The sequence below is a fragment of the Zalophus californianus genome, chromosome 2 (assembly GCF_009762305.2).
Source record: "Zalophus californianus isolate mZalCal1 chromosome 2, mZalCal1.pri.v2, whole genome shotgun sequence".
NCBI classification, from domain to species: Eukaryota; Metazoa; Chordata; class Mammalia; order Carnivora; family Otariidae; genus Zalophus; species Zalophus californianus.
The window spans coordinates 1,027,573-1,049,876 of record NC_045596.1 but is presented as its reverse complement, the minus strand read 5'-3'; the positions used below and the strand labels follow the sequence as shown (position 1 = coordinate 1,049,876).

General features: G+C 66.4%; 1 protein-coding gene across 8 annotated transcripts; it reads right to left on the bottom strand.

The window, feature by feature from the left end:
- Nucleotides 1-4,796: 4,796 nt before the first annotated feature.
- On the bottom strand, nt 4,797-21,398 carry FGFR3 (fibroblast growth factor receptor 3). Of its 8 annotated transcripts, none has more exons than XM_027599597.2 (18): nt 21,232-21,398; nt 20,650-20,860; nt 14,928-15,197; nt 14,659-14,712; nt 12,293-12,465; nt 12,096-12,219; nt 11,831-12,021; nt 10,661-10,811; nt 9,159-9,349; nt 8,668-8,816; nt 8,121-8,242; nt 7,927-8,037; nt 7,654-7,844; nt 7,443-7,565; nt 7,260-7,330; nt 6,970-7,107; nt 6,679-6,784; nt 4,797-6,608 (listed from the first exon to the last, which is right to left on the bottom strand). In XM_027599597.2, the coding sequence occupies exons 2-18, from the start codon at nt 20,756-20,758 to the stop codon at nt 6,462-6,464; spliced, it is 2,421 nt and encodes an 806-aa protein (XP_027455398.1). In that variant the 5' UTR covers nt 20,759-20,860; nt 21,232-21,398; the 3' UTR covers nt 4,797-6,461. The 8 variants fall into 8 exon arrangements, with proteins under 8 accessions (XP_027455398.1, XP_027455400.1, XP_027455399.1 ...); XM_027599599.2 differs by having other exon boundaries at nt 8,668-8,813; XM_027599598.2 differs by lacking the exon at nt 10,661-10,811 and adding an exon at nt 9,819-9,963 and having other exon boundaries at nt 8,668-8,813; nt 9,153-9,349.
- Nucleotides 21,399-22,304: the final 906 nt, after the last annotated feature.

The following is a 22,304-nucleotide window of genomic DNA, read 5'->3' as shown; positions in this document are numbered from 1 at the left end:
CCTGGGCATCCCCACAACGCGGTCACTGGCACGGCCGGGCGCTCCCGCCGCACCGCCCGCCTGTCCGCGCCCTCCAGAGAGCCGCTCGCCCCCGGATGCTGCCGGGCTTGTCGAGGACCCTCGGGGCTGGCCACGCTGCCAGTGGCCCTGCTGCAGGCCTCCCCCCTCGGGGGCGCGTGGGATGTTCCTGTCCTGAACCGTTCGCTGCAGCTGAGGGTTGTGTCCAGGTGCACCGCCGGCAGCAGACCTAGAAATCAGTTCTGTGCCGTGAGGTTTGCAGAGGCACCTGGGCCTTGACCGCTGCTGTCAGGCGGCTGCTCCCGTGGCCTTTCTGCTCTTCTTGAGGAGAAGAAGCCTGTGATGTCGACACCTGCTTGGAAAGGAGACAGGAGTTCTTAGCATGTGCTTCATCCTGCGCTCCACCTTTTAAACACCCACTCTTTTAGTTGGGATTTGGGAAAACGGTGTGTGGCTTCTGGAGCCCTTTTGGAATATCAAAACCCAGACTTTTTAAAAGTGAAGGGCACTTTGTAATTTTGCAGAATAACATCCAGGCAGTGGTTCTCACAGTGGTGCCCTGGGCCAGCTCCACCTGAGAAACCCCCCACCAGCTGTGTACAAATGTCTTTTTTTAGAAATAGTGTTTTTATTAAAATGCCAAATTAATGTTCCCGTAACACTCAAAGTAAGATTTTTGAACCATGTGGCACATCAGAAGTCAAGGTGGAAGCTGACAGAATTGTTGGGAGTGTCTGCTTTGGGCTTCAGGGCCCTCTTCCACCTTCACTGCGGAAGGGGGTGGCACATGGCCCTTGGTGCGGCTGTGCCACCGTGAGGCCAGGTTCCCGACGGACGTCCCACCTTGCGGAGTTCAAGCCCATGTGGCCTCAGGTGCACACTGGCTTCACGTCCCGTCAGACTGTGCCCCCCCAGCCTGACCCCCGTGCGGTGGCTAGACCTTCAGGGTGATGTACGGAGAAGGGTTAATAAAGCACTGTTGTGATGACCTGTCCACCGTGCGGTGGTTGCTTTGTCCAGACTGGTGAAGGGGGCCGCTGCCCGACCTGGCAGGCCTGGGATCCCAGCTGAAGGACCACCTAGGAGGGCCCCGTTCTCTTGGGAAAGACTGAAGACTCCTGGCAGTGGGGACGGAGCTGCCCAAGGGCTGTGCGCTCCACTGAGGGGGTCCCGGATGATGCAGGGGCCCTCCCTGCCCTGCAGGCTGCTCCCCAAAGCCTGGACAGGGCCCGGAGAGCCAGCTCAGGGCTGCCTGCACTCTACCCAAGTAGAGAGCTGAGCCCCTGCAGGGAGGGCCCCCAGGCAGCAGGGCAGGCACAATGATGCCCGCCCCCGTGCCCCCCAGCTCCCTCCAGCAGACAGACCACCCCACCCTCCCACCCTGAGCCAGGTGACCTCCACCCTGTCTCAGGTGGCCTCACCCCTTCACTGGCACCCATCTGCGTGGGGCGCTGTGTGGGATCCCTCCACCTTTGCTGAGTCCGGACACCCTGCCTGAGGGCCACCCTCACTAGCATCCCACCTCAGGGAGGCCAGCCTTGGCCACGTTCCCCTTGCCCCGTAGGTCTTGAGAGCTCGGACGCGGCTCCAGAACCACGTGGGAGAGGTTATTTTTGGGGGTGCAGGTGTGGGGGGAGGCTGCTGGGTCTCAGCCCTTGCCTTCCCCCTGGCCTGGGCCCTGAGCCGACGGCTCCTGTCCAGGTTCTTTGCGGAGCCCTGGCAGGCACCCACACGCCATCGTGGGAGTCAGTGGCCGGGGACAGTGGAGACGGGGGCCGTGTAAACCTGCGGGTGATAGGAGGCCGGGGCGGGAGCCTGCCTCTCGGCTCCACAGTTCAGAAGGCCACAAAGAGACCCCAGGGCTCTGGGGACGCTGATCCGGGAGGGCGCCGGGGGGTGGGGGCAGGTGGCTCTACAGTCCCAGGGAAGGGGTGCTCCTGAGCAGAACGAGGACAGAATGAGTATGAAACACCGAGAATTGGTTGTAAACGAAGATCCCGCCCCGTGGCGGTCCTCAGTCTTGTCTGCCCAGCTGGTGCAGACTCCCACCAGGAGAGAGAGGCGCTCCCCAGTTTTCTCAGGAGGGCGTTCCATCCCCGCAAGGTCTTGAGGGAGGATTTCAGCTGGTGGGCCTGGAAGCTACCTGTGCTGCTTCCCAGACCCCGGGCACCATTCCCTGGGGCAACTGGGGGTGAGGGCTGCTGGCCATGTGCCCCTTGCTCTGCTCCCCGCCCCCCCACAGCGTTCCTGCCCCAGATGCGCACTGAGCAAAGTCTGATGACCTCACAGGAGCACCGGCATATCCAGAAAGCAGGACCTTCCAACAGGACATAGCTGTGCCCCCCCCAAAACTCCGGGAAGACGGGAGAGGGCCAGGGGCTATTCTGGGCTAAGGAGAGACGCCAGATGAGGACCTGATTTAAAACTGCGCCACTGTGGTGGGGGCGGCTGGCGCCCTTCCACTCGGCCGGCCTGCAAGGGTGTTCAGTGTGGGGGCTGCGACCCTGAAGACCTTGGCAGCTGCGGCCAAGTTTGTGTGCCCACCCGCCCCGGGAGAGGACGCGGGGTGCACGGTTGGTGTCCGGCCTAGCAGCACAGGCGTGCGGCAGCCCCCAGGTTAGGAATAAGATTGCGGGGTCCAGGAAGGGTGTGGAGGCGCTCAGCCCAGGTGAGCCAAGCCAGGCAGCGATGGGGAAAGGTGAAGGGCCGGGCCTGGAGGTCCAAGAACGCGGGAGCTCGCGACCTTCCGAGGGCAGGTGGCGTGTGGACGCCTCTCTCCCTGAGCCGCCACTGAGGCGGGCCCCGGGGCTGGGGCGGACCCCACCCAGCCCGGGGCTGAGAGAACACTTCGCAGACTGCGCGGAGACCGCCCGCCAGGCTTGCAGGAGGAGGCGAGCTCGGCGGGTGAAGGGCGGGGCCGCGGGGGCCGCCGCACAGGTGCAGCCTGACAGGGGCGGGGCCCTGGAGTAGGTGGGGCCGGCAGGTGAGGGGCGGGGGGGCTCCCCGGCCGTGCGGACGGTCCGGCTGCCCTCGCCTGCCTGTCCAGTGCCCCAACCTGCCGGCCTGGTCCGTTCCTCTGCCCGCCCCGGTCCCGCGCGGGGTCTCGGTCCGGCGTCCGGAAGACCGGCCCCTCCCCTGGGGGCCTGACCGCCGTTCCCGAGCGCGCCCCTGGCGGGGATGCTGGCGGGCGGGCACTAGAGGGCGCTCCCGGCCCGCGCTCCGCCCGCCTCCCCGTTTCCTGGCCCCCTCCCCCCTTTCTCCCCCCCCCCCCCCCGGCTCCCCACCGGGCCCTCCCCTGCCAGGCTCCCCTCCAGGTCCCCCCCGCGCCGGCTACCTCCTCGCCCCCCCCAGGGCTCCCCGCCAGGCCCCCCCCCTCCGCGGGTCCCCTCTGGGCTGCCCCCTCCTCCTCCCCGCAGGCCTGGGGTGCTGCTGGCCCCAGGCCGCGCTCCCACACTTGGGGTTCACGCCCTCATTGGCCTCCATCCCTCCAGAGCGCTGGGGACACAAAGAGCACCGGGTCTCTGGCAGGCCGGACCGGGTGCCAGGACTGCTTCCCCCAGTGGGGTCGAGGTATTGCACGGCACCGGCTTCAGATCCTCCCCTTCCAGGGCGGCCCCAGACTTGGAAAGTGAGTTGAACACAGCTGTAGGGGGAGCGAGTTTCTGAGAAGCCAGAGTTAAAAGAGGACCCAGCACGATGGCTGGTCCTCTGCGGTCAGACCAGACTAGGTGTCCACAGGGACAGAGAGGAAAGACGGACAGTCGGCCCTGCACAGCACTGGGGTCCAGAGAGGACCTGGGCCAAGGCTGTGCTCGGCCACCTGTCCCTGAATCCTCTCTAGCCTCACCACTTAGCCTGGGCACTACTGCCTCCTTCAGGAAGCCTTCCCAGACTTACCCCCACCAGTGCGGCGTGGGTGGGTGCCCCGATCCGTGTCCCCACTCCCTCAGACCGAGAACTCCAGAGCAGAGGGGGCCAGGTCCTGTCACTGGGTCCTCAGTGCCCCAGCTAGCTGAGGGTCAGCATGCAGCAACTGCCCAAAGTCCCAGGAGTGGTGGAGAGCAGGGGCTGCGGGTGAAGCCCAAGGAGGGGATGGGATGGGGAAGGGAAGCGTCCAGGAGCCGGAGTGTGGCTCCGGGAGCAGACAGCACTCTCCCCCGGGGGTCTGGCTGAATCAGGGGCCAGGTGAGAGCTTTGCTAGCATGCGGCTCTGTGGTGGGGGTGGGCAGGGAGCTAGAAACCACCTCCTCCCCCCCAGCTAACCGCAGATGCCAGCAGGTAGGGTGTGGAGGGGGAGGCCTCAGAAGCCGCTGCAGGTGCCCGCACAGGACCCCCCGAGCCCACCTAGAGCCCACGAGCCAGGGGCAGCCAGGCGGCTTGGCAGGGCCTTCCTCCTTGCACAGCCCAGGATGCTCTCTTTGCCCATCCCCTGGACACCCCCTTCCTGGCATTCTCTGCCCTTGGGGACCTCAGACTGAGGTGGAGAATGAATGAATGAATGAATGAATGAAGACCACCCAGGGCCCTGAGGTTGTACCCTGCCAGTGTTGGGACGCCCGTGCAGCTGGACATAGCGGACCACCCTCACCCTGGCTTTGTCCAGGATTGTCCTCTCCAAGCCGGGACCTGGGCTTGTGACCCCAGGCCGCCAGTCCGTCTGTGCCCGTAGCAGCTGGAGACCCTTCCCACCTCAGGGCGGGGAGGGCAGCCGACAGGGCCTGTCCCAGGCTGAACTGGGGTTCCAGAAGGGCAGGAAACAAGAAGGCACAGAGCAGGGATGGGAACCAGTCGTCTCTCTTTATTTTTTGGAAAGCATGTCTGCCAGTTTGGGCCACCACCTTTGGCCCCCGTAAGGCGGCGGGGGGGGGGGGCGCTGAGAACAAAGACCACCCTGAACAACTGCCCGGCTGGCCAGCTGATGAGCAAAAAACAGCCCCCCAAATTCGGGCCATTAACAGTACAAAAAGGAACAAAACTGAATTCACGGCTTTCTCTCCCAAGCTTTGAAAGGTGGCAGTCCGGGCTATAAAAGTCTAGAAGCATTGCGTAATAAGTGTTAAATCTACAGCAAATACATCTTGTAAAAACTCAATAAATTATATATATAGATATATATAAACTTGTAACATCTAATAACATCTGAGCCTGCGTGCAGGGTTGGCCCCCACTGGAAGCTGCCTCCCCACCCAGAACACATGGCAATTAGAACTTGGAGGAAAATACCAGCTTGCCTTGAAGTCCCAAAAAATAAATTTCCTAAAGAAAAACCCTATAGAAATCTAATTCCCCTGCAAAAGAAGGCCAAAGGAAATAAAACATCCTCACTAGAATCACCTCAAACTATGAATGGCCCTTAACGGCGCCAGGGAACGGGCTGGGCTTTGGGGTGCTGCCCAGCACGATGCACGTCCCCCGCAGGGCCTCTAAATGAAGCAGGACCCTTCTCAGCTGTTAATAAGTTAAAACTGAAACCTCTCTGCCATGCGGCTGTCTCAACACTATGAACGTGGGGGGGGGGGGGTGGCGAGACAGGAACAGGGGTTCTGGGGGTTGATAAATAGCTTTACAAATATACAGGTCCAGGTACAATTTTTAAAACAAAACTGCCAGAAAAGCCCCTCCATCATCTGCTGGTGTTTGTGCTCGTCTCCACAGCAAATCCCTCGGGGGGCTCCCTGGGCCCCCGGGGTCCCGTGCCTGTGACACCAGCCCTTCTTCCGTATAGGTATTTATGTATATATATGTGTGTATCCTACACACAGCTCCTATTTATATAAATGTACACTCATTTCTGGAATGAACCTCTCGGAGAGAAGTTAAAGGCTCCTGCCTTCAGGTACCCGTAATTCCGTCTCCAAGGAGCAGGGTGGGACGTGGGGAAGGCTGGAGGGGGGCTGCGAGCTCACACTCACCCCCAGGCACAAGGTGTCGCGTGGGCGGGGGGCCTGCCCCAGAGGGGCGACCCCGCAAGCTCAGCCCAAGACCCTACACTGCATGCCAGAGCCAGGCCAGCCCCCGGGGCTCCCTGGGAGGCAGCCGGTGGGGGGAGGGGAGCCTGGGGCAGGGGCCCCAGAAGGACCCCCTTTACATTCTACATTCGTCCCCCTGGTGCTGCTGCGCCGCTGGCCAGGAGGTCATTGTACAGCAGGGCGGGCACCCCGGGGATCCCCGTGCCGGGGCCCCAAGACTCACTCACACCCACACACAGGCGCGTGCGCACACGCGCGCGCGCGCACACACACACACACACACACACACACACACACACACACGCACAGAGCTGTCTTGTCCGTCTGTCCGTCTGTCCATCTGTCCCAGGACTCAGACCCGGGCCAGGGGGCCCCAGTGGTCCACAGCACTCCACCAGCAGCACGGCGGGGGCGGGAGGGAGCTGGCATCCGCTCTCACATTGGTGGGGGCTCGGCCTGCAGGCCGGTGGCCCTTCACGTCCGCGGGCCCCCACTGCCAGGTGGGGCTGGAGGCAGCAGGTCATGGGCAAACACAGAGTCGTCCCCCGAGGAGCTGGAGCTGGGGGTGTCCTGGCCGCCTGGTGAGTACTGCTCGAAAGGCACGGACAGGTCCAGGTACTCCTGTGGGTGGGCGGCGGTCAGTGCTGCGTCCCCCACACACAGCACGGGGGTGGGGGGGGCCAGCACTCACATCCGTGGACGTCACAGTGAGGATGCGGTCCAGGTCCTCCACCAGCTGCTTGAAGGTGGGCCTCTGGGAGGGCACTGCATGCCAACATTCCCGCATGATCATGTACCTGTGGGCAACATGCTCGGGTAAGGCTTCCGGCCCGGCGCCCACCGGAGCCCAGCCTGCAATGGGTTCCCACCCGTCCCCCTCAGGAACCCTGCTGAGGGAGCTCCCAGGCCACGGGGGGGTAGGGGGGTGGGCCGCCCCGTGGACCAGTGTCAGGAAGGGTGGTCGCAGGGCGCAGACACTCACAGGTCGTGTGTGCAGTTGGCCGGCTTGTCCATGCGGTGACCTTCCTTCAGCAGCTTGAAGAGCTCCTCCACGGGGATGCCGGGGTACGGTGAGCCCCCCAGGGTGAAGATCTCCCAGAGCAGGACCCCAAAGGACCAGCTGGTGGGGAGCACAGGACAGTCAGCCTGCCCTGCACCCCCCGCCAGAATGTAGGGGAGACGGGCCAGGGCCTGGGAGGATCCCAGCTCTGTCCTGCACCCCCTGCAGCTCCCGACCCCCTGGCCCTCCCCAGGATCTGGGAGGCCACATACACGTCACTCTGGTGGGTGTAGACTCGGTCAAACAAGGCCTCGGGCGCCATCCACTTCACGGGCAGCCGGCCCTGGGAGGGGGAAGGGGGCACGTTGGGGCCAGGTGCCCTCTTGTTGGCGGGGGGGGGGGGCTTCCCTCTCCTTGCCCCCCACCATCAACCACCCCCCTCCAGCTGGGCTCACATTGGTGGTCTTTTTGTAGTAGTCAAGGTTGTGCACGTCACGGGCCAGGCCGAAGTCCGCGATCTTCATCACGTTGTCCTCGGTCACCAGCACGTTGCGGGCAGCCAGGTCCCTGTGGATGCACTGGGCGGGGGGAGAAGGGGGCAGTGAGGCTCCCACGTGGCCCCGGCTGGCTGAGGGACCTGCCGCCCCTCCTCCCACCCCCACTCACCTTCTGTGAGGCCAGGTACTCCATGCCCCGCGCCACCTGGTAGGCGCAGGACACCAGGTCCTTGCAGGTGAGCTGCTCCTCGGGCAGCTTGCAAGTGTCAAAAGAGTAGTCCATGCCCGGGGGCCGCCGGGCCCGCAGATACTCCCTCAGGTTGCCCTTGGCCGCGTACTCCACCAGCACGTACAGGGGCCCTAGGAGCACAGGGGCCTCAGAGGAGGGCCGCACCCTCGGGGCCCCGTGAGCCCCACCTGCTCACCCACCCGCAGCACCTACCGCCCTGAGTGCACGCCCCCAGCAGGTTGATGATGTTCTTGTGCCTGCCGATCATCTTCATCATCTCCATCTCAGACACCAGGTCCGAGAGATCCTTGTCTGTGGCATCGTCTGCGCGGGAGGGAGGCTGTGTCAGGCACTGTGCCCCAGCCCCGCCCGGGCCCCCGGTGCCACGGCCCGCCCCCCGCCCTCACCTTTGAGCATCTTCACGGCCACAGTAACAGGCTTCGCAGCCCGGTCCTTGTCGATGCCGACGGCCTCTGCCATGACCACCTGGCCGAAGCAGCCCTCCCCGAGAGGCTTGCCCAGGGTCAGCCTGGCGGTAGACACGAACAGGCAGTGAGCACTCCCACCTGCCTCGGGCTCCATCCCAGGCAGTCTCGGAGGCCCAGTGCCAACGCATCCAGGAAGCCCTCCATACTTGCTCCCACAACCCTGCTCGTGAGGATGAAGGCCGTTGACCCTGCAGCCTCTCACTCTGTGCAAAGGCCCTCCAGACAGAGCACTTCGCAAGGGGTGCCCCCACCCCCGGGAGCATCTATCCCTGGCTCAGCCTCCTCTGGCCCCAGCCCCATGTCCAGCGGTAGCCACACCGCGCATGGAGCTGATTCCTACCTGCCTCTGATCAGAGTCCAATCAGGTTTCTGAGTGGTGCCTCCTCCCCCACACCCCACTGTGCCCCCGATCCCCACTGGGTCAGGGCCCGGCCCCAGCACACAGGGTCACATCGCCACCACTGACCGGGCCCTGGACAGCTCCCACTTGGGGTCGGCGGGCAACTCCAGCTCCGAGACGTTGGCCAGCGCAGGGCCCTCCCCAGAAGACAGCCGGGCAATGCGCACCAGCGGCGTGTTGGAGTTCATGGACGAGTTGGATTCCAAGGACACCTGCTTGGGTCAGCAGGGACAGGTTGGTGTCGTGAGGCCAAACAATGGCGGGGGGGAGGGGGTAGCTGGGGTCAGCGAGGATGCGGCTCTGCCTGTGTGGGCGGGCTGGCCAGGGCCTGGGAGGTCTGGCTGACCTCCACCTAGCACTACGTGGAGATCAAGGGACCCGGGGCACCGCAAGGACAAGAGCGGGGTTGGCTCAGTGGCCACACAGACCCGCATCCCTGGGCAGGCCCCGGGCCTCAGATGCTGCAGGGCGTCCCTGAGCTCAGGAGCCCGGGAGGCGGGGCCGTGGGGGCTCCGGGTGGCCAGGCGGCTCGGAACCTGGTATCTACTTTCTGTTACCTGTCGCTTGAGCGGGAAGCGGGAGACCTTGTGCACAGTGGGCGAGCCCAGGCCCTTCTTCGGGGGCGTGCGCAGGCGGCACAGTGCCACGGCCCCCACCACGAGGATGAAGAGGAGGAAGCCCACCCCGTAGCTGAGGACGCCCGCATACACGCTGCCGGCCTCGCCGGCCTCCACCAGCTCCTCCTCAGCTGCAAAGACATGGGCGTTGCAGGCCTGGCCCAGCCGCACGGGAGCCCCACGGGCCGGCCAGGGCCGGGGCCAGAGGCACGGTGGGCATGGGGAAAGGGGCTCAGAGCCCCGGTGGGGGCACGCTGAGGGGCCTGCGGTCAGAAATGCTGGATCAGCAGGGGGACACCCAGGAGAGAAGAGCCCAGCAGAGCCAGCAGCACTGACACCCGCCACCCGGGGCGACTCCAGAGCTACCACCTAGGCTGTCGGGGACCTGGCTGGGAGCGGGGGGCTCCAGCGGGGCCCCTCTGAGCCAAGACACGGCATGTCGACTGTCTTCCCCTACCAGCCATCGGCCTGGCGCAGGAGCGCCGGGGAGCAAGGTGGCCCCAGGCTGCAGGGTCCCCCGCCTGTCCCTGGCAGCTGTGGAGTGTCCCAAGCCAGCGACCCCGGCAGCACGGGAACAGAGCAGGCCGCAGGAGCCAGTACCTGGCAGCACCACCAGCCACGCAGAGTGATGGGAAAACCCGATAGAATTGCCCGCCAGACACGTGTACTCCCCCGCGTCCTCAAAGGTGACATTGCGTAAGGACAGAACCTCTAGCTCCTTGTCGGTGGTGTTAGCGCCCGCCGTCTACAAAGAGAGAACAGAGCGCGATAGGCGAGCACCAGCACCTGCCATGGGCACCACAGCCAGAGTCCACGCAGTGACGATCCAGCCAGGCTGCAAGGAAAACGCTGCCGCCACCACGGCCACGGCCATGGCGCCAAGGGTCCTCCGCCTCGTGCGTCCACACAGAGCCCGAAGCCAGTCCCTCCACCGGCGAGTCCTCTGTCCCAGGTGAGCGCCAGGCATGCAGCCAGCGGCGTGCTGCACGAACGCGGCGTGCAAGGTTAGTGTGTGCACGGGGGGGTGGGGGGGGCGCAGGGGGCGGGTGAACCGAGGGACAGACCGACAGCAAGGGAGCCGGCCGTGGGGCCGGGGCGGGAGCAGGTGAGAGCGAGCGAGGCAGAGCGAGAGACGCGCACGGGGTGGGGTGGGGGCGGGGTGGAAGCAGAAGCTCACGCCGAGCGGTACAGCCTCTGCCAGGCCGGAGGCCTCCTGGGGGTGTAGCGGGAGCGCAGGCGGGGTCAGCACAGGTCGCGGGGGCTCGAAGCGGGCGGTCACAGTGGAGGCCAGAGGCGCCAGCATCGCGGACGTGGCTCCGCCGGGAGCACAGCGCGAGCCACGGGGCGGGGAGCGAGCAGGATGGGGGCGTGCAGGTGGGCGCGTGGCCAGGGCGTCGGAGCTGGAGCTCGGCGTGCCAGGCAGCGTGGGACAGAGTCGTTACCTGCTTGGGGCCCGTGAACACGCAGCCAAAAGGCCTTCTCAGCCACGCCTATGAAATTGGAGGCTCGACAGAGGTACTCGCCCCCGTCACGCTCGGACACATTGGCCAGGCGGAGGCGTGCGTCGGCCTCCACACTCTCACTGATCCAGGACTGCGGGGACAAGAGACCCGGCTTAGGCGCGCCCTCAGCAGCTGGGCAGAGCGGCCATGTGGGCGCGGGGCCTGGAGCGGACCCCGCCACGGGGGTGGGCCTCGAGGAACGGAGGGGCCGGCCAGGCTATGCCAGGCAGGAAGCCGGCCTGGAGGCCACGGAAGCACCTCCCCGTGGTGGGCCGTGATTTCACAGGATGCGCCTTCTGCACGCCCACCCACGTCAGCCCAGAGCGTGGCCCTGCAGGCACACCCCCGAGAGGCCCTCCGGCTGCCTAGCCCTGGGGTCCCAGCGGGGCCCGGCTCTCCGTAAGCGTGTTCCCGTGAGTGTGGAGCTCTCACCCAACGGGGCCACGGCGGCCTCTCCAGTCGGGCCTGCACTCCCGCTCTCAGCCCAAGCGCCCGCTTCCCCACCCCCATGAGCAACAGATGTTTCTCTTTGGGCTGAGAGTGTCGCAACCATCCCAACTCGGGTGGCCCCCGCCCCGAGGGCCGTGGGAACAAAGCGAGGGCGGAGGGAGGCAGGCAGACCGCGAGCCATGCTCTGCGCACGCGGATGGTGTCGAATCAGGGCAGCGGAAGGCGTGGCTGCCCGCACCTCGGGCCCAGAGCCTGCCGTGCCAGGGCTCAGCGGCCACCTGCCTGCCCTGGGGCCTTGAGCTTGACCCCGGCCCAGGGTGCCGTCTGCAGGCCTACCTCCAGGGCTGAGGCTGACCCTTAGGGCAGACGGGAAAACCGAGGACTCACCACAGGACCACGTGCTGCCTGCCTCACATGCCGGGACTGGGCCCAGACTCCCGAGCCGACCCCCCAGCCCGCCAGTGTGGAGCCGAGCCCCCCACCACTTCTCCCCGGCCGGTCTGATGCCGACCCCCCCGCCCCCTGCCAGCCCTTTGACCCAGTGAGCCTCCCTGCTGGGATGCCTTCCCGGTTCCCGGCCACGGGGGGGCCAGCAGGGCCAAGCCCAGCGGCTCCCGTGCAGCAGCCCGCCGCCGGTGCCCGGCCAGGGGTGGCACCCACCTTGAGGACGGTGACGTAGGGGGTGCCGTCAGGCCCCACTTTGCTGCCGTTCACCTCCACGTGCTTGAGCCACTGGATGTGGGGCTGCGCGTCGCTGTACACCTTGCAGTGGAACTCCACGTCGCTGCCCAGCACGGCCGTCTGGTTGGCAGGCAGCCCTGCCTGCAGGATGGGCCGGTGCGGAGAGCGCTCTGCGGGGCAGACGGGGTTAGGGGCCGCCCGGGGCCCACGCCGCCAGGCCACACCCGCCAGCCCGGGGCCTCACCCAGCACATCCAGGGTGTAGGTCTGCCGGATGCTGCCGAACTTGTTCTGCACAACACACGTGTAGTTCCCGCGGTCCGAGGGCACCACGCTCTCCATGACCAGGCTCCACTGCTGGTGCCTCAGCTGTGGGCAGGTGTGCGTGAGGGGACAGTGGCCCAGGACCCCGCCGGCCAGCACCGCCCGCCACTAGGCCCACCTTGATGCCCCCGATGCGGTGCTCGCCTCGGAACTCCTTGCCGTTCTTCAGCCAGGAGATGGACGGCGTGGGGTTGCCGGCGGCCGGGCACCGGAAGCGCACGGTGTTGGCGGCCGGCACCGCCAGCAGCTTCTTGTCCATGCGCTCAGGCCGCGTCCAGTAAGGGGCCCCTGCTGGCAGAGGGGTGCGTGCCAGCCATAACCAGGGTGGGGGCAGAGGCCCGCCTGACCCCCCCTTCAGAAGCCGCCAGGCTGCCCACGCCTCCAGCCTCCGTGTCCCCTCCTGTGTACGGAGTGTTGCACTTTTTTTTTTTAAGTTTTTTTTTTTAATTTTATTTATTTATTTGAGAGAGAGAGAGAGAGAGAGAACAGCATGAGAGGGGAAAGGGTCAGAGGGAGAAGCAGGCTCCCCGCGGAGCAGGGAGCCTGATGTGGGACTCCATCCCGGGAGTCCGGGATCATGACCTGAGCCGAAGGCAGTCGCTCAACCAACTGAGCCACCCAGGCGCCCGTAAAGATTTTATTTATTTATTTGACAGAGACACAGCGAGAGAGGGAACGCAAGCAGGGGGAGCGGGAGAGGGAGAAGCAGGCTTCCCGCGGAGCAGGGAGCCCAATGCGGGCCTCGATCCCAGGGCCCTGGGATCATGACCTGAGCTGAAGGCAGATGCTTAACAACTGAAGCCACCTGGGTGCCCCCGGAGTGTTGGACTTTTGAGGACTTCTGCCTTGGCTGGACGAGGCCGCCGACAGCCCCGGCATCGCCCCCCGGCATTCTCAAAGCTAAGCACACGCCCCTCCCCTCCCTGTCCGCCTCCCGCAAACAACCGCGGCAGCCAAGGGGGCCCGAGGGTCCGGAACAATACCCCCTGACCTGGGAGCCTTCAAGACACAAGGGTATCTCCCAGGGGAGCACCCACCAACCCAGGGAGGCACATTTGGGGCCAGCCCACTGAGGTGGAGACCCAGCCGGAAGCGGAACCAGGTCAGCCCAGGTCACAGAGCCCAGCTGGGTGGACGAGCAAGGCCAGGACCTGGAAGCCGCAGAGCGGGACATAAGGCCCAGCCACCTGCAGAGCCCAGAGTCTCAAAGGTGGTCAGGTGCCTGCTAGAACCCTTGAGACCCAGGGTCACCCTCTAGAGCACTCCAGGGCCTGCTGGGCAGGGGGAGGGGACATGGCATCCGGGAGGCCCTGCCCCCTCCTGGTTTTCAGGGTTGTCCCCATCCTCCCCCCTAACTGGTTTCCATCCTTCCTTGTTGCTGGGGTGGGGGCTGCATTCCTGCCCTGGGAGGCTGGACAGGCATCCCCTAGGACAGGGGAGAGATGCCCCTCTCACCCCCACCCCTGCCCTGCTGCCCTCAACACAGCCAGCTGGCGGAGGGCGCTGAGGCCCAGGCAGGGAGCAGAGACCCCGAGGGGGCCCGGCAGGCTGAGACCATGGTGGCTCAGCCCTGCTGGACGGTGTCTGTGGAGGACAGCCTGCCAGTGACCCTTGGAGACCCTGAGCCCACCGGGGTGCGCCGGGGTGGGGGTGGTGGAGGGGGGCCAGCACTGCCTGACATGGCCAGGGTGGCCGGGGCTCCAGGAGCAACTGGGCCTGGAGCTTGGCTTTGAACTCCTGGCAGCCAAGGGAAAAAGGGAAAATAGAGGAAACCAGGTGGCTCCTCAGGAAGGGCCCTTCCACGCCTCTGTCAGCACGCACACCCAAGGTAGAGCCGACCTAGGCGCCCCGGCGCCTGGCTCCTCTCCCGGGGCCACTCCTCTCCCACATCCCCACGCAGCTCCACCTCCCCAGTGGGCTCCCCCTCGCCTCTTTGCCCGCTGGACCTCTCATGGCCCCCCACCTCCCCTAACCAGCCCCTCCGTGATGGGCCCAGTCTACCCACCAGTACGCCGGGCTTACACACCTGCATGCCGTCACCCCACCTGCCCCTACACCCGCGGCCTGCTCCCCACAAATGCCACAGCCTCCCCTTTACGACGAACATGTGCCCAAAGCTGGTGTCCCCAGAGCCCACGGCCACCCTCCACTCCCACCTCCCATGCCCCTGACCCCTCAGTCCGATGACCCACAGCAGCCCGGCTGGGCCACCTCACTGCCCCCGCCTCGGCCTCCCCGTCTCACCTTTCCCACACAGGGCACCCCCGCAGCCTGCCACCCAGAGCTCAGGGCCGCCACAGTGAGGGGCCCCCACGCGCAGTGTGATCCCGGGGGGACGGCCCCCAGCTCTCGGTCTCCTACCTGCCTGATGAGCGCAGAGCTGGCAGCGAGGAAGCAAGCCCACCCCGGGGAGGCAGGCCCCCAGCCCCAGCCAGCCCTGCGTGCCCGGAGCCCGGGGGCTCAGCCCGGAGCCCGGGGGCTCACCTGTGCCCTCAGACTCGTCCTCCTCATCCTCATCATCTCCGGAGGATGGAGCATCTGAAATTCAGGCCAGAGGCAGTGCTCAGGAGTCAGCCCCCTGACAGGCAAGGGCCCGGGGCCTACACCCCAGTACCTCCACCTCCTCCCGGGTCCGTGGGGGCCCCCCACGGGCAGGGCTGGAGCCCCTTCACGCAGCACCTCCTGCGGGGTGCCCCCCCCAACGGCCACCAAGACCCTCCACCCGGGGCGGGGCGTGGCCCCGGGGCACTCACCGGTCACGCGCACACTGAAGTAACACAGCACGCGCTGAGTGAGCCGCTGCCGGCAGCTGTAGGCCCCCGCGTCCTCATGGGAGGCGTTGAGCACCTGCAGCCGCTGAGGCCCCACCAGGATGCGGTCGGAGGGCACTAGCCCCACACCGTCCTTGACCCAGACGCTGGGCCCCGTGGGACCACCGGCAGGCGCATGGCAGCTCAGCTCCACGGTGTCCCCGCTGCCAAAGACCAGCTGCTCCTGCTGGCCGGGCTCAGGTCCCAGGGCCTCTGTGGAGGAGATAATGACCCTAAGGCAGGAGCCCCCGAAACAGGAATCCTGGGCGCCCGGCACCCCCGGGAGGCCCCACGGCAGGACCACTGCCCAGACATGCAGCGAAGGCTGTGGTGGGGGCATCTGGGGCCCAGAGGCCTAGGCAAGGGCCACCGCATCTGGAGCCTGCTGTCCTGCGAAATGTCCCAGGCCTGCCAACTGGTGTGCGCCCTGAGGACAACCGCACCGTTGTGGCACCGACGCAGATGACGCACGAGGAAGTGGGGTCGGCTGCGCGCTCACCAAACCATACTCGTGGACATTGAGAATTCAAGTTGCAGAGTGTCACGGAGTACCATTCTTCCTCTGATTTTTTCCAACCGCTTAGAAATGCAAAATACATCCTGAGCTTACAGGCCGTACAAAACCAGGCAGCAGGCAGAGGTGCTCCACAGACCTCTGGCTTCCAGCCTAAAATGGAGGCTCGAGGCAGGAAGAACAGGGAGGGGGGCAGGGGTCCCACTTACTGCCCCCCATCTCTCATCTTGGTGGCAAAAGCACTTCCGGACCAGAGAACAGACACTCCCCAGCTCAAGGAGGAAGCAGCCACGGCTAGGCAGCACTTGCTGTGGGCCGGTGACCTCGGGGGCCAGCCCGGGTCTCAGGGACATGGAATGCCTGTACCCCATCTTAGAAGAGAGTGTCGTGTGTGTGAGCTACACCTCAGCACTACACTAAACACACAGCAAGAACACTCCTAAGTACAGACAAGATGCTGCGGGCAGCGGTCTCACAGGCCAGCAGGTTAAGGGGACCTGGGACCCCCCCCACCATTTCACAGATAAGGACACAAGCTGGGAGGGGTGGGAGGTTGTGAGCAGGTCAGACAGGGAACCCTCGAGCCAGGCTAAGGGGACCTGGCCCACCTCACGTGCAAATGCTAAGTTGGGGTAGAAGATGCTCCCAAGGGCGGATGTCCACCCGTAAGCCCCCAGGGCCCTCCTCCCGGCCCAGTGGCTGCCTAGCACACTGAGATTCTGGGACATACCCCTGGCGGGGCTGACTATCACCCCCAGGCCTCCCTGCCAGGGCCAGACAATGGCCAGCGCAGGAGGGCAGCCTGGGCTTGGGGCCCGGGACAGAGGTGGGTGGTCCCGCTGCCCAGGCCTCCTTCCCCAGACCCGGCTGGGTCAGTCACACCATCACTTGTCATTCTGCCGACGCATGGCCTAGATTCGAGGGCCCAGCTGCCTGCTCCAGCCACACCAGCCCCTGGCTCCCTGGACAGTCCTAATTCTGCCCACCCACTTCCGGCGGGCCCACCAGCCCTGTGCCCACCAGGAGGGTCTCTGGAGTATCCTCCAAGTCTGCATCCCTGGGGGCCCCACAGTCAGGGGACTTCTGCTCTGACCTCCAGCCCCACAGTCCTGGCTACTGTATCCTGTGGGGACCACCCAGTGCTGGGCACTGACCAAGGCCCCCCAGAAGGCTGAGGACAGGCTGGTCATGGCAGCCTCAGCCCCAGGCCCTGGCCCAAGGGCAACAGTGGTTGGTTCCGGTTTGGTCTGGGCAGGCTCGGCCGGTCAACCATCCACACAGTATTCACTTCAACCTTGTCCAGCATGGGACTGAGGAGACACAGAGCAGCCCCCAGGCCAGCCATCTGCTGCTGGATGGACCCTGCACTCAGCTGAGGCCCAGCCCTTGACCTGCCCAGGGGCCGAAGCCAGGGACCCCCGGGCCAGGGCAGCAGAGTCTCTGCCTCCAGTAGAGCTGACACACCAGGCCCACCCTGAGCCACGGAGGACCCTGGGGGTGAGCCAGCAGTGGCCAAGGGGATGGGGTCAGCAGGGGGACAAAGAAGGATGGGCAGGGCCCAAAGTGATGGGCATGGGTGGGCGCTAACCCAGCCACCATCTGGCTCTACCTGGGGAGCGGCAGGGGCACATGCTGTTCAGCCCCCACCCCCAGCAGCTCTAGGAGGGAGTCTTCCCTGATCAACAGAAGGGAGCCCTACCCACACCCACACAAGTGCTGGGGTCCACACATGCTAGAGGCCGTCCTGTGTGCCACGGCAGGTGCCCCCGTGCCTGAGGGGAGTGGGCACAGGTGGAATGCCTGCCCCCACCCGCACCCCCACCCCAACAGGGGGCGGAGCTCATTCGGGGGCCCTAGGCCAAGGGCAGCCCATGGGACCACCCAAGGGGTACTGTGTCCTGAAGAGGCCCAGCTGGGCTTGCGGGCCTGTCTCCCAGTCACAGGGTCCCCCTGACTCTGCTACTCACTGGCCTCGTGCCTCAATTTCCCCCACTGGGACACAGGGCAAAAATCCCACTGGAAGGCCAGGGAGGCCACCCCAGCCGTGAAAGCGCTGGGTCCCGGGAGAGCAAGGGTGAGAGACCCAAGCCGTCACCTTTGATGTCACCAGGCCATGGCCAGAGCTAGCTTGCTTGGGAGGGCTGCCGCCCGGGCCCAGACCCCTGACGGGCAGGACACGCTCCTAGATTCAGGTCACTACAGTTGAGGGCCCCCCAGTGCACAGGGAGTGCACAGGGGCTGGACAACACTTCCTCAGAAGGGCCTTGGGGGCGACCCCAAAGAACAAGCATCAAATTCAGACCTGATTCAAAGGAACCATTGGACTGGCTGCCCCCAAGGGATCTGGGGTTTGGGGTAGGATGAAGAACAAAGGGTCTGGTTCCGGATGTCTGATGAAGCTTTCACTGCCCTCCAGAGTATGGGTCGTACATGCTTCCAAACAGCCCAAGCGACATGGGTTTTCTCAAAGGGACCCGAAGCCGAGGCAGAAGATGTGACCTACCCCCTTCCCACCTGGAAACTATCTGAAAAGTTTCATTAACAAAGTTAGAAAAAAGGGGGGGGGGGGTTGGAGATCAGGCAAGTGAATGTGGGCTTATGGGATGACCCAGCCTGACCTTTCCAGAACCCTGCCATTACCTGTCCTCACAAAAAAGTAAGGTGACTGGGGCTTGAGGAGGGTACCCAGAGCCCCCAGCAGGATGTAGGGTCAGGGAGCTCCCCTCCCATCCAGAAGAGATCCCCCCTCATTGCTTACTCACTTGTAAGTCACTCAGACCTGCCAGGCTGCCCCTCCAGCCCATGTCTGCTGGGGCTCCTGTTCCCTTTTAGTTCCAGTTATGAAATGGGGCACAGCCAGGCCCCAGAGCAGCCCCAAGGAGGACCTGAGGCCCTGGGGGCAGGGGTGCTTCTCAGCTCAGTGCAGGGGTAGAGGTCAGAAGTCCAGCCTCTGGCTCACCCAGGTTAATAAACCACCCAGAGGCCTGTGGGGCTCAAAGTCCAACCCTGATGAGCAGGAGGTGGGGGAGGTTGCAACCAGTGCTTTTCTGGGAAATGCCCTGCACTCCCAGGGGACCCCTCTTGGCTGGGTGGGGTCAGGCGGCAGGGGAGTACCCCCCCTCAAGGCCCCTCACAGAGAACACTGGCCCCATGTGCAGATGAAGGCTGCCCAGGTCAGTCCAGTGGCCCGGACCTTCCCCACCCCGACCCCAGCCAACTCTGGCTTTTTAATTTATGTTTCCTGGGAAAGTGTCAGCTGGAAATTCTAAATTTCACGAGGTCTTTGAATTTTTACGGCCTGGTCCATCTCCTTAGCGAACCGGATTAAAAGCTCATTGACCTAGCAACTCACTACCTGTCTCAGCCCCTCTACTTCGGGGCGGGGGGGAGCGGGCAGCTATGCCCTGGTGGGGGAAAGAGGCTCTGCGCCCTGGGGTCCCTCCTGCTGCTGTGCCCCAGGCCTGAGCCCCGGGACCGGCCTCACCGGTGCGGCGCGTTCCCAGAGGGAGGACGGAGCCCCCCATCATGCCCGCCCCCGCACGCCGCAGGGGGTCCGCAGGGGGCCCGGAGCCCCGCCCGCCGCGCCCTCCTCGGGGCTAGTTGACATTCCTCGGCCGTAGCGAGTAATATCTCTATCTGAATGCGAATGCTAATTCGGGGCTCCCCCCGCGACCGCCTATTCGGCGCCCCTGGAAGCTGGGGCCGCCTGAACAGGCGCTAAAAGCGCGCGCTGACCTCGCGACGGCCTCTGTCACGCCGCTGAATGACACACACATTCAAGCGCCGGGCCCACTTCATTCATAAAAAAATGACATTGTTCCGGGACGCTGCAGCCGCCGCCGCAGAAAGGGGCGCGGGGGCGCGGGGAGGGGCGGGCCGCCATCTGCCTCCGTCCTGCCCGCGGCCACCGCCTCCCTGGCACGGCGCGCCCGCCGCCGCTCAGCTCACACCTCCCTGCGAGGCCGCCGCGGCCGCCATCAATGCGCGGTCTGTGGCCGTGCCGGGTACAAAGGAGCGGCTGTTCGGGTCCCGCCCGGGTGGGGCGTGAGCTCACCGGGCGAAGGCCTCCCTCCGCGAGGCCGCCGGGATGGAGCGGGGGTGCGCACGGCCCCCTCGCCCGCGCCCGGCTGTCCCCCGGGCCGGCTCTCTCCTCGGGGCCGGCTGTCCCCCCGGGGCCAACTATCCCCCGGGCCGGCTCTCTCCTACGGGCCGTCTGTCCCCTGGAGCCGGTTCTCTCCCCGGCCAGCTGCACCCCCACCGCGGGCCGGTTCTCTCCTCGGGGCACAGCCGGGAGCTTGGCGGCGCGTGTGCGGGGCGGCACCACCCGGAGCGCACGGCGGGCTCGGCAGGGGGCCGCGCACGCTGCACCTCGAGGGCCGCGGCGCGTGTGCGGGGCGGGGCCTGCCGCACCGACGCGCTCCCGCCCCTCCCCGGAGCTCGGCCCGCGGGCCCCTCGCGGACCCTCGACGCCCACCCGACCTTGACTGCCAGCTGGGGTCCACGGCTCCACGTCCCTCGGACACCCGCCCTCTCACCTCGCGGCGCCCAGCCTGGCGTCGGGCGCGCACCCTGGGGGAGCAGACACCTTCACCCACCGGGCTGGGGAGCGGAAGCACTAGACGGTGTTGCGTCGTCGCGCAGGCCACTGGGGGGCAGGACCCGGGTGGCAGGCTGACGCACTCTCACACACCCTCCCTCCAAAGTGCGGTCTTTCGCTTTGGGCCGAAGCCATGAACCGGGACGGAGGCGGGTTGGGACTGCGGCACCAACAATAGGAACTTTCCGTCAGTGAGGACCCGCAGAACAATGGGAATGGGAAACGCAGCCCCCGCGCTCTCCCGATGCTGCCCGGGGTCAGGCTGCGCCCCACTAGGGAACCGCGGGGGGCAGTGGCTACGGACGCCGCGGGCGCGTCCAGCTCCCCGCCGTGGCCTCGCACTTGGGTGGTAGCCCTGAGGCTCCAGGAGCCCCACAAACTTCTGGCCGAGATTCCCGGGGAGGGAGGGCGGCAGAAACCCGGGCTCTGGTTCCGCAGGGCCAGCCCGGGGCGCGCCCTCGGGCCCACTCAGATGCGGCGCCCCCCCACCCACCCAAGAAGCCGGTTCCTGGGCCCCGACGCCCCTCTCCGGTACCCGTCGGGTGCTTCCTTACCTGCCGCTCTCCGCACGACGCGCTGCTCCATGCCTGGGGGCCCCGAGGCGGCGCCGGTCACGACCGCCAGCGCCACGCAGAACGCGAGGGCGCGAGCCGGGGCGCCCATAGCGGGGGCTAGGGCGACGACGTCCTCAGGCGGCGCGCGCGGGCATGCTGCCCCCCATGGCCCCGCTCTGGCACCGGCGGGAGGAGGGCGCCACTCGGGAGACTGCGGGAGGAGGCGGGCAGTTCGTTACCCCGGAGGAGCCGGGCCGCGCAGGGGCGGAAGCCGCGGTGGCTGGGCTCCTGCGCCCCGGCTCCAACGATCCCCGGCCGCCCCGCCCGCCGCCGCCGCCCTGGGCTCCCGGGCCGCCTGGCGCCGGCCGCCTCCTCCCCGCCGCGGTCCCTCCCTTCCTCCCCCTTCCCTCCCTTAGTTCTGCAGAGCCCTCCCAGGGCGGCGGCGGCGGCGGCAAACTTTCCAGAGCGGGAAGCCTGCGCCCCGGCCGGGCCCCGCCGCAGAGACCGCTCGGGACGTGAGCCCGCCGCGCGCTCTGGCCTCGCCGCGCGCCCGCCTCGACCCCTCCGCGCCCGCGCACAGACCTGGCGGCCGCTGGCGCCCACTCCCCGCGCGCGGCTCTTGCTCCGGCTCTTTGCCCGCCGGCCCAGCGCCTGCGCCCCGTGCCTCCAGCGTCGGCTCGCCGGTGCGTCCGTGCGCCCGGCGGAGCACGACTGCGCGGCGCCAGCTGTCCGCACCACCGCCGCCGCCGCCAGCGCGCACTGAGCCCGGGCGGCCCGGCGCGCGGCAGCCAGTGGGGGCTGGCCCGCTGCCGCCACGCCCCCGGCCCCGCCCCGGCCCGGCCACGCCCGCCCCAACTCGCCGGGCGCGGGACACGCCCCTCCCCTGGGGCGGCCCGGAGGCGGGGCCGCGGCTCGCCTGGCCCCTGCCCGCGGAGGGGATTAGAGGGGGCGAGGCCGGGCGGGGGCGCCGGGCGGTCTCGGAGGGCGTGGGAGCCGGGGCTGTACGCGCGAGGCCCCCAGTCGCCCCGCTGGGCCCGGCGGGCGCGCAGAGGGGCCGAGCGCGGACCTCTAGTTGCGGGCCTCGCAGTCCCAGGTGCCATCCGACCTCCGATCAGGGCCTCAAGCCACGGAACGCGGGGACATAGAAGGGGAGCGTCTCGGTGGGTGAAGCCTGTCAGAGAGGTTTCACGGAGAAGGAGCTGCCCAAGCTGAACTCAGGTGTGAGCAGCCAGTTCTCAGGTGGACAAGCCCAGGAGCGCATCAAGGCGGGGGGCACTGTGTGTGCAAAGGCCCGGCAGTGAGGGGCGTCTCTGCCTGTCTGCCTGCGGCTGAGATACAGCGAACTGCATCCCATTGTAGCTAAGCTGCCCGAGTTATTCGCAATCCTCCAGGAGACAAGTTTGGAGATTGGGTGCTGGCCAGGCACCACAATGGAGAGCAGGGGTGGGGGCCTCAGAGAGGGGACACCAACCCTCGGGCTCTGGGGAAGGATGAGGGTAGCTGATGGCAGAGCTTGAGCTGGTGGAGTTGTGACAGGTCCTGGGGCACTGCTGGGTGGGACAGATCTGAGCTGGAGAAGACCCCGTGTGACTACGCCTCCTGTGACCCCCCTTCACAAGGAAGACGGCACTTCTCCCATTTCAGGCAAACCCAGA